The sequence below is a fragment of the Physeter macrocephalus genome, chromosome 7 (assembly GCF_002837175.3).
Source record: "Physeter macrocephalus isolate SW-GA chromosome 7, ASM283717v5, whole genome shotgun sequence".
In the NCBI taxonomy this organism is placed as follows: Eukaryota; Metazoa; Chordata; class Mammalia; order Artiodactyla; family Physeteridae; genus Physeter; species Physeter macrocephalus.
Window position 1 is genome coordinate 8,427,737 of NC_041220.1, and position 11,506 is coordinate 8,439,242.

Genomic DNA, 11,506 nt, shown 5'->3' on the forward strand with positions numbered 1-11,506 from the left:
CCTCATTGTGGTTTTGATTTGCGTTTCTCTAATGATTAGTGATGTTGAACATCCTTTCATGTGTTTGTTGGCAATCTGTATATCTTCTTTGAAGAAATGTCTATTTAGGTCTTCTAAACTAGTATATTTTATTGAGTCTCATGCGGAGTGATGATTAGATCATAGGCTTTCTTTTTTGGCTTAGTACTGGAAGTTCAAAATCTTTGTCTTTGCCTAAGGGACTATTAAAACTATTCTTAAAATTCGGCAGGAGGAGGTAGGTGTGGTGGGTGTAGGGAAGGAGAAGGGGAGATTTATCAACATCTTTGTGAAGGAGGCTGTGATTAGAAAAAGCGCATTCTGAAATTAACGTTGCCTCAGTGCTTTAAAAAAATGCAATTCAATTTGAAATATAAAATTAAATTAAAGGATAGTGTGAGACTTCTTTTATCAAAAGCGGGGATAAAGATTGAGAAGCACTTTTTTTGAGACCAGCTGAACCTGTATCATATAATCTGCTTTTCAGAAAACATACGGCGAACTGTTAAAAGCAAATATTACAGATCTTTTTCACTACTTAAAATTCTTTAAAAGGATCCTTGGATTAAAAAAAAAAAACTTTGGGCTTTCCTGGTGGCGCAGTGCTTGAGAATCTGCCTGCCAATGCAGGGGACATGGGTTCGAGCCCGGTCTGGGAAGATCCCACATGCCGCAGAGCAACTAGGCCCGTGAGCCACAGCTACTGACCCTGCGCGTCTGGAGCCTGTGGTCCACAACAAGAGAGGCCGCGATAGTGAGAGGCCCGCGCACCGCGATGAAGAGTGGCCCCTGCTTGCCACAGCTAGAGAAAGTCCTTGCACAGAAACGAAAACCCAACACAGCCAAAAATAAATAAATAAAGTGTACCACTAATAATTTAAAAAAAAAAACAAACAACTTTTATGACCCTTCTTTTAAATTCTGTTCTGCTTTTAATTTTTTTGATAAATTTTACTTTAAGTAGTAAAAACTATTTATATCTTGAATTTTTATTATGGAGACTATAATATCCTTTATGGAAAGTAGACATTTGTCTTGGTTTGTAACAGTGCTAAATAAAGAATATTTTTAATACAAAACCATATTTCTTTACAAAACTAGCTGATTTGAGGTGAATTTATATATACTCTGTTATAAAGAAAAATATATCTTTATAGCTTTGTCTTAAGCTTGAAATAGAACCTTGGTCTTTGTTCTAAATCAGTTATGACCTTACATTACTGTTGTAGGTGGAAGAGGGACAGAAGTGGAAATAAAGTTACCCATCCCATTTCTGGGAAAAACATCTTACAGTTTGTTGCAATAAAAAGGAAAGACTGTGGAGAATGGGCAATTCCAGGGGTAAGCATTAAAATTAAGTCAAATCAGTGTTTTAAGTTCTTTTTAGTTGCTTTATTTACTACAAGGTTATTGTGTATGGCTCTCTTCCACTTCATTTATTCTCCATTCCTCCCCAGTAATTCTTTTGCAATGAAGTATCATTGTCAATGACAAATGTAGGATAATACAACAAAGCTGTTGGAATCTGAGTCTAATTCTAAAACCCTTGGGAAAGAACGTGGACTTTGGAGTTAGACCTGGGCTTGTGTTTTGACCTTTCCACTTTGAGCTGAGTGATATGGAGTTCAGACCTTGGTTTTAAAAATAATCATATATATTTCACAGGATTATTAGAGATAGCATATAAAGCACCTGGTATAGTAGATACTCACTAATGTTGGGTTTCATCTCAGAGCTCATCACCTGCTCCAAGCCCAAGGTAAGATTTTTAGTATTTTTAAAAAGATAACACTATTACTGTTCCTTGTAGTTTTTTTAGTTTTCATAATATCATCAGGAAGAGTATACTTCTGTTGGGTTCATGTCAGTAGTATATTGCAAGGGGCTTTTAAAAATGTGTATGTGTTCAGTAGTGGGTTTTATATTTCATGCCATATTGTGAAATGGAGATAGTCTGATGAGGGGATGGCTCTTTATATACACATTCTCCTATCTGCAGGAATGGCTTTTTTTCTTTGTAGGGTAAAATGGAATGACAATGAAGGTTGTAGCTGACTGTGACAAAAGCTTAGCCTAATTATAAGAGCCAAATAGTCAAACTTCACTCAGTGCTGAATGCAAAATACAATGATATCACCACGGGATCTTATGTTTTTATTGTCATTGAAATTCTGATCAGTCAGGGAGCTGTTGTCGTTAATATAATTTTGAGGGTTGTTGATCTACTCAGTATATTTTGAGCATCTGCCCGCCTTTTGTCAGCTAATGGTTTAGACATTGAGGACACAGCAGAGTGGCATAAACGAACATCCTGTCTTCTTGGTGCTCACACTCCAGTGAGGGAGACAGATAATGTAACATAAACAAGTTACTGTAATGTTAGAAGGTGATAAATATCAATACTAAGGAAAAAACTAAAGCAAGGAAGGGGATTAGGAAGTGTTTGAGAGTTTGCAATTTTCGATAGGGTGGTTAGAGAAGGTCTCCTGAGAAGGTGACATTTGAGTAAAGATCTGAAGGAGGTGAACGAGTGAACCATGTGGATATCTGGGGGAAGCATCTTGGGCAGAAGTCATAGCAGGTGCAAAGGCCTTAAGGTTGGGATATGTCTGGCACATCGTAGGAACATTGAGGAGGTCAGTTTGGCTGGAATGGAATGACCAATGGGGAAAGTATCAATTTGCTGTATTCTTTCTTGCCTCCAACCTGTCCTTCCATAGCTTGACTTTGGAAGATACCAGGAAAGGAGTCTGACTGGCTCAGCTGACCGTAGGCTAACCTTGGACTAATTACTATGGTTGAGTATATGGGATACGCTGCTAAGCTGCTTCTACTAGAAACAAATGATTTAGAGAAGAACATACCACAGAAGATTATGGGCAGATAGAGCAATATATGTCCACTGCATCACTCGGTAAATATCTATTGATTGAATTAAAGCTTATTACTTTTTTTAAACAAAAATGTGACTCTTAGGGGATGGTGGATCCAGGAGAGAAGATTAGTGCCACACTGAAAAGAGAATTTGGTGAGGAAGCTCTCAACTCCTTACAGAAATCTGGTGCTGAAAAGAGAGAATTAGAGGAAAAGTTGCACAAGCTCTTCAGCCAGGAACATCTAGTGGTAAGAAATGAAGATTTCCAGGAAGGATTTAGTCCTGGGGATGAATGAAAATTACTGAAAGTTCACCTGGAAATCTGGTAGATCATTTTCTGAATAAAGTGAAATACTTGTATATTTGAAATACACGTTCATAAAAACAAATTAAATTATAACTCTTCACTGTAAATAGATTTCTACTTAAATTTTTATAGTCCAACTTTAGGCCAGTTACATCATTTATTATAATACATTTTTTCCTCTTAATTTTTCTTTAGGTGCGAGCTAATGTGACACTGAGTTCACCCACCTAACGGAAAATCTTTTCTTTTTTAAAAAAATTTGCATGGGGGTTTCCCTGGTGGCGCAGTGGTTGCGCGTCCGCCTGCCGATGCAGGGGACGCGGGTTCGTGCCCCGGTCCGGGAAGATCCCACGTGCCGCGGAGCGGCTGGGCCCGTGAGCCGTGGCCGCTGAGCCTGCGCGTCCGGAGCCTGCGCTCCGCAACGGGAGAGGCCACAACAGTGAGAGGCCCGCGCACCGCGATGAAGAGTGGTCCCCGCTTGCCACAACTAGAGAAAGCCCTCGCACAGAAACGAAGACCCAACACAGCAAAAATAAATAATAAATAAAATTAATAAACTCCTACCCCCAGCATCTTCTTTAAAAAAAAATTTTGCATGAATTCAGCTTTTTTGAAAGGACATTTACATTTTAAATTATGTTATTCAGAGTTTTTCTTGTTCATAACCATTTAAGTCTCATGACTGTTTTGTCTACATACCCTTTGTGATTTAAAAAATCACTTTATAAGGTATATGTGCACTAATAATAAGGAAAAGGGTCGATTTTCTTTTCTTTTTTATTGGCTTTTTTTTGAATTGCTTTGTTTTCTTTCTAGAATTAGGATTTCTTAATTATTTATATCAATATGCTGTTTGGGTTTCGGGTCACATTTGTGTTAGATGGCTAGATCCAAATCTTTCCACGTGTTAATAGCTTAAATATTAGTCTTTACTAACCTTATTTATAGACTTCTAACTAGAAGAATCTATCTTTGTATGTCTAAAACTATAATCACAGAAGTTATTAAAACAGAAAAATACTTATAGAGTCTTAAAAAAAATCATATGGCCCAAATATGACTATTCTCAAACTCTGAAATTAGAGTCTGAGGTGTTGAGGGTTTTATGAATTTTAAAGCTGCCTCAAAATGTTCTTGAGAATATTGTTCCCTGGGAAATTTATTTATTTATTAAAAAAATATTTTATTCTTTTGATGCTATTGTAAATGGAATTGTTTTCTTAATTTCTTTTTTTAAAAAATATTTATTTAATTTATTTATTTGGTTGCGCTAGGTCTTAGTTGCGGCTCACGGGCTCCTTAGTTGTGGCATGTGAACTCTTAGTTGCAGCATGCATGTGGGGTCTAGTTCCCTGACCAGGGATTGAACCCGGGCCCCCTGCATTGGAAGCGTGGAGTCTTAACCGCTGCACCACCAGGGAAGTCCCTGTTTTCTTAATTTCTTAATTTCATTTTCACATCGACTTTTTTTTGGCCGAGCTGCGCGGCTTGTGGGATCTTAGCTCCCCGACCAGGGACTGAACCTGAGCTCTGGCAGTGAAAGCACTGAGTCCTAACCACTGGACCATCAGGGAATTCCCTCCCTGGGAAATGTAAAACAAGCATATGGAATGCTACATTAAAGGTCCTGTAATATTTACATTTCTTTTTTTTTGTGATAAAAAGCACATAACATATAATTTGCCATCTTAACCATTTTTAAGTGTGCAGTTCACTAATGTTAATTAAATGTGCATTGTTTGCAACAGAATATTTCTGATTCTAATGGAGGTCGCATGCTCTTCTCTACCCATTCCTGTTCACCCTACACTTTTTTTTCGGTCTGTCTCCTTTTAAAAATAGATATATAAAGGTTATGTTGATGATCCTCGAAACACTGACAATGCATGGATGGAGACAGAAGCTGTGAATTACCATGATGAAACAGGTAATTTTACTTATGTTTTTTAAGCTAACTGAATTAGAGGATCCAATTTAAGTGAAGCAGACTGCTGGGGCACAATTAAATCTGGACTATTTTAGCATTTTAAGTCAATCAACTACTGGTTATAGGATTATATTTGTATGAAAGCAGATTGTTTATATTAAAAGAATATGTAGAAGAAAGCTTTAAAAGTGTTACCAGTAACTAATATCCTTTAATCCACTGGTTGCATATAAAATTAAGGTTAAATTTATAGACTAAAATTATGTGCCTTAAAGTTGTAAAGTTGTTTGTATGACTGCATTTGTGTAAAATAAAAACAAAAGCAACTGGAGATTTGGGTAGGAAGTATGGCTGTGGTAAAGGAAATGGGATTTATATCTGTCTTAGTGTTTGAAATAATTTTATAAGAGCATGCATTATTAAAATACAAAACAATACCAAAAAAATTCCAAGTACTGAAAAAATTTTAAATGAATGTATTTTTCTGGTCAATGGATTTAAAAATTTTAGAGGGTGGGTGGGAATCTGCCATCTTAAAAATTAATTATGATTTTAACATACATTGAATGGCTGGCTTCTTTTGAAACATATTTTATTGCTGAATTGGATGACATTTTAAATATTTTGTTTTCATCTGTAGCATAAGGAAATGAGGGTACCATGTCAGAGAACTGAATGTTCCACTCATGGCTCCTTTCTAAGTTGTATTGTTGCAGGAAAAATAGGGCCCGAGTGGATGATCATATCCCAGGTCTCAGGCGAGTCCCTGGGACGGGCTGCCAAGTGAGGGTCCTTGGCTTCATGCGGGAGGGAATACAAGAGCAAGCCGAGTGAAAGCAGATTTATTCAGGGAGATACACACTCCATAGACAGAGTGTGGGCCATCCCAGAAGGCAAGAGGCCTCAAAATATGGGACATTTAGTTTTTATGGGCTGGGTAATTTCATAGGCTAATGAGTGGGGGGATTATTCCAGCTATTTGGGGGAAAGGGTGGGGATTTCCAGGAATTGGGTGAACACCCACTTTTTTCCTTTTATGATCGGCCTCGGAACTGTTATGGCACCTGTGGGTGTGTCATTTAGGTGCTGATGTATTACAATGAGCGTATACTGAGGCTCAAGATCTAGTGGAAGTGGAATCATCTGCCATCTTGGACCTAGTTGGTTCTAACCAGTTTATGTAGTCTGCAATGGTTTTGTCATTCTTTTAAAGGTTTTGCCCTGCCCCCTTCCTGTCTCAGTATAACCTTGTACAAATCACATGTTCTCTTGGACTCAGTTTTTTCCTTACAAAATGGGCTGGAGCTAGAAGATCTGTCACTTTTACATTCTTGTGGAACTTCAGAAAACTCCCAGCACCAATTTCATTACTTCCAAACAACAACTCTAACCAAAGTATTAGGATAATTCATCCTGGTATTGAGAACTTCCAAGAAATATTTCAGAAGGAGAAGTATGCAAATATAATTTACAAGCAGGTCTCTACAACTTAAGTACTGATAAATTTGTTAGCTATTTATTTTTGGAGTTAAAAAACAATGACTGACCCTCTAGAGGTTGATTTTATAGTGTTTTGAGTTGTTCAAATCACTGTTTTCACTGTTTTATTTTCTCTCTGAACTTAAAAAAAATTTTGTGGTCTGATAATTCCAAATCTCTGCTATATCCAAGTCTGATTCTGATGTTTTGTCTCTTCAGTCTGTGCTTTTTGCCTTGTAGCATGCCTTCTAGTTTTTTTGAAAGGTGAACATGATGTATCCAGTAAAAGACACTGAGGTAAATAGATCTTTAGTGTGAGGTCTTATGTTTAGTTGACTAGGAGTTAGGCTGTACTTACTATTTGCTGTAATTGTAGGTGTCAGAGGCTAAAATTTCCTCTGGTGTTTTTGTTTTTGTCTCTTCTGTTGTCTTTGGGTTTCTCTGGAGACTACTTAAATAAGGTCTGAGCCACGCAGTTCTTTAGTTACACTCCCTGCTATTTTATGGAATCCCTATTGCTGTGGGATTTGGAGGGGTTTGTGGGGTTTTGGAGGAGAATAATAGGAGACCCCAATGATTAGGTCTTAGTTTTTCAGTGAGCCTGGGTCCCTGGGCTGTGACCTTCACTGCGGCTTCTCAGCTTCTTCCTTCCACCCTCACACTCCTTAGGCGAGATAGGAAGGCTAGAGTTGGGTATTTCCCTTCCCCCAGGTTGGTTAGGACTGGTAAAATAGTTTTCCTTAAGGGCAGAATGCTCTGTCTTATTTCAGAATGGTTACTTTTCCCCTCTCCCTGCTGCAAGCAAGTGGGGATTTTTCTTGTCTTTACCCTGGTGGCATTCCTGGAGGTAAAACTCCTGAAAATGTGACCCTCCCACCCCAAGACTGTGCCTCCAGGAGATTTTCTCTCAAGCTAGTTCACAGATCAGTTTCCAAAAATTAGTCAGTTACCTTTTAAGTGTTTCTGCCACTTGCTAGCTGCAGAGGTGGGATTCTGTTCCTGTAAGTTGTGATTCTCTGTATTTGCCTGTCTCTCCAGTTTTCAGGGTGGCATTGTGCTCTGTGACCTCAGTTCTCTGATGGATCCAAAAAGAGTTGTTGATTTTCAGTTTGTTCAGATTATTTTTGTGTGAGGATAGGAGTGATGACTTCCAAGCTCTTCACATGTCAGACTATAAACTTTAAACTTTTTAGAATTCTGTTTTGTGTAATTTATTAGGTGACCAGAAGGGGAGGATGCTTTTCAGACATTATTAGATCTGATAAAGAGCATGTTAGAGGACACTGTTATTTAGATAATCAGATATTTTAATTTAACTTTTAGATTCAGGTTTACTTCTTAATTCTGGTTCTCCATTGAAAATTGGATGTTGTAGTTGCTGTGAGATACACAAAGAGCTGTCATTTTAGCACTGGGATTTAGAAACCTGTTATGCTGAAATAGTCAACTGATTCTTAAAAGAATCAGCTTTATTATTTTATTAATTTAAAGGTAATCATAAAGGTAAAGATAAAGGATATAGTATTTATAATGAGTTATTTAGAAAATAGGTGACATAAAGCAGAAAAAAATTTTAAAGCACCAGTTATTTCATTTCCCAAAGATATCACTGTTAGCATTTTGATTTATCTTTTTCCAGATTTTATATAGCTGCTTTTAAAGTAAAAATGGGCTCACACTGTACATTCTGTTTTGTTACTTGAATTTTCACTTAAATATATTATGGACATATTTCCATATCAGTATTTCTAGAACGGCTTCACTTTTAATGGGAGTGCATTGTGTAGCTGTCTTATCATTTATTTAATAATCTGTGCGCTCTAGATGGAAAGTTCGGTTATGTCCCTTTTTCTCTTTTTGGTTATAAATAATGTTGCCTTGAATACTTCAGTAGCCTTGTCTTTTTATTTCCTTAGGATAAATCCTTTGAAGTGGAATTGCTGGGTTGTTTATTGTATCCCCAGTGCCTAGTACAGAGTCTGGTGCGTAAGAGGCACTCTGATGTTTTTTGAATGAATGCTCATCAAAGAGCATTTGCTTTTTAAAAGCTTTGATAAACATTGCCAAATTGTCCTACAGAAATATGCCATTTAGATTGCCAACAGTGATTGAAAGCATTTATTTTTAATTTTTGATAATCATAAATATTTTAATAAATATATTTATATGTATTTATAAATATAACTCTAAATATTTTTTTTGAATTTTATTTTATTTTTTTTTTATACAGCAGGTTCTTATTAGTTATCTATTTTATCCATATTAGTGTATACATGTCAATCCCAATCTCCCAGTTCATCCCACCCCCCTCCACCCCCACTAAATATTTTATTTTATGGTTTCTGGTTTGGTGTTATACTTGGAAGAGTCCACTTACCTTAAGACTCTAAAGTGAGTCATCAGTAATTGTTTTCTTTCATTTTTTTAACATTTAAATCTGTAATCCTTCTGGAATTTTGATGTGAGTGTTCATGTTTATTTAATGTGAACTCTTTTTTTTTTTTTTTAAGGGTAATATTTTTACTTTTTAAAGAGAAAAGCTTTCTTACTGGTACAGTCACTTAAAATTTAGGAACTTAGTTAAAATTTGGGCATTTGGGAAATTTGGAATATTCTAGTTTTTAATTCACTTGGCCACTTAATATAATGATGATTTAAGATTATTATAGTGACAATACTTGAAGATACAGAATTATGCTGAAAACGAAATGAATAAATTACTTTTTCTTGATGATGTTTTTTCTTTGGTAACCAGGTGAGATAATGGATAACCTTACCTTAGAAGCTGGAGATGATGCTGGAAAAGTGAAATGGGTGGATATCAGTGATAAACTCAAGCTTTATGCTAGTCACTCTCAATTCATCAAACTTGTGGCAGAGAAACGAGATGCCCACTGGGGCGAGGACTCTGAAACTGACTGCCATGGGTTATAGCTCGCGACCTCCACGTAAGCCAGATGGCAACAAAGGAACACGTACTGAAAAGAAGGCGGCCTCACAGAACTCATATATAAAAAGGGCAGGGTAGATCACTTGGAAATTATTTTATTCACTTTCAAAATGATTTGCATTTAGAAGGTTTTGCATCAGAATCAAATTAGCAAATATGGTGAAACAGAACACAGAATTTTCTGCTTTCCAGTCAAAAGAGCTATAAATAATCATATTTTGTATGCATTTTATTTAAGCATGGCTTAAACCAAATTTAACAACTGATGCTCTTTGAAGAATCAGAATCTAAATAAAGGTAAATTTCTGTTCAGCCATAACTTCTGCTTTCCATGTAGTTCTTGGTTGTCATTTTTTTTTTTTCCCATTGATCTTCTGAGGTCTGAAGGATGTCCCTGTCACATCAAGCTTCTTTCAGAAGAGCACCGATCACCATTGTTTAATCTGATTTATCTTTAAATTATTTGCTTTGCATTTTGCTTTACATGATCTTGTCGAAGCTGCTTTCAAAAGTGGAAGCCTGATGTATTCTTGCCTTTTAGAGTTGTAAGTTTTATGAGGAAATTTCAGTCACTCTTAGTTGGTAAATGTCAAGATCAGCGAACAAGAGCTCATGTTCTCATTTCCAAGAGCTCTGAATTTAAAAAATGTGTGCAGGAAATTAGTAATTTAAATTGCTATGTGCATTTCACTCTACTGTAACTGTATGTGCCATAAATGAATTAAAAGTAGATGTTCAGAAAGGAACTGAAATCAGAGACAGAGGAGGTCTTTGGGAGTTTTGGTGTTTTTTGTTAGGAAGAGATTGTTAAAGACTGACATAGGTTTTTGAGAAACTCACTATTAACATTGTAATTCCCAGAGGAAAGGAAAGAGTTGGTGTTCCACGTGTTCTTGGAAGCAGGGAAGAGGAAGGAAAATAACACTGCTTTGTTGCATGTGTGTCACATTCTGGCCAAGATATCCATTGGGAAAGTCTCATGATCCTAATTCCTGTCAGCCTGAGGCAGGGACTGTCATAATTCCATCTTCATTCCAGTTGGACTACAGGTGGGGCATCTGAAGAAAAGGAGGGTTAGGGGATAGAGACATGGTTGTTTCCTTCAGATATTTGAAAAGAGTATTAGGCTTACTCTGTAGCTAGAGGACAGAACTGGGGCTAAGGTAAATCAATCGAAAAGGTGTTCTGTTTTGTTTTTTTCCTCTCCCCCCAACCCCGAGTTAGTGTCAAAACTCCTTTGGGGTAAATTTGAACTGAACTGACAGGAGGCTTTTTTCCCCTTAGTGTGACTATAAGTTTTGCTGAGAAACATTGGAATGTTTGATTTCAGGATGCTGCCTCAGACCTCTCTGGAAGAGTTTTAAGGTTTATGGGCAGTATTAATTCTCGAAAATCCATAAAATCCTGGTCCTTGGGTACATAACAAGGGACTCGTACTTGACAAGAATGATCTGCTCATTGGGTGAGGGGTAGGATAACCTTGTTCCAGCATGAAAGAGTCTGATTCTATGTTTACTGTTCGGTAGGAAGAAATTGCTTCTTCCTGGCATGGAACAGAATTCTCTAAAATTGACACTACTTACAAAAGCCCTTGAGGAAGTTTGAGCAATTGCCTAAAGAATGACATTTACTTATGTTTTCATAGTTTTGACACATCTAACCTGACATTAGTAAAGATATTAGGTTATATGGAAATTGTATTTAAAGAATGACTAAAGCACGTGATCCGCAGATAATCAATTTTTTTGTGGCATTTTGTAGTTTTCATTGGAACATTTACAAACTATGCAAAATGATAAAACTGCTATACCCTGTAGATAGGGTAGAAGTAGATAATCTTCTAACTGTAAGTATCGAGCACCATCTATAATAGAAAGAAACCAGATTAAAATTTTAGTTTAAGACATTTCTGGAGGAATATCTGCTCCTGTATCACTAGGTGATATTGCC

General features: G+C 36.7%; 1 protein-coding gene across 2 annotated transcripts in view; it reads left to right on the forward strand.

Annotated features, from left to right (window-relative positions):
• Nucleotides 1-9,875, forward strand: part of NUDT9 (nudix hydrolase 9) — a 32,188-nt gene extending 22,313 nt beyond the window's left edge. Inside the window, exons 5-9 of one of the 2 annotated variants that reach the window (XM_028491583.2) lie at nucleotides 1,248-1,359; nucleotides 2,995-3,141; nucleotides 5,043-5,127; nucleotides 6,826-6,903; nucleotides 9,362-9,448. In XM_028491583.2, the coding sequence (XP_028347384.1) occupies nucleotides 1,248-1,359; nucleotides 2,995-3,141; nucleotides 5,043-5,127; nucleotides 6,826-6,902 (421 nt within the window). In that variant the 3' untranslated portion in view covers nucleotide 6,903; nucleotides 9,362-9,448. Of the gene's footprint in view, nucleotides 1-1,247; nucleotides 1,360-2,994; nucleotides 3,142-5,042; nucleotides 5,128-6,825; nucleotides 6,904-9,361 lie in introns of both variants that reach the window. The other variant, XM_007108917.4, reaches the window with a different exon arrangement.
• Nucleotides 9,876-11,506: the final 1,631 nt, after the last annotated feature.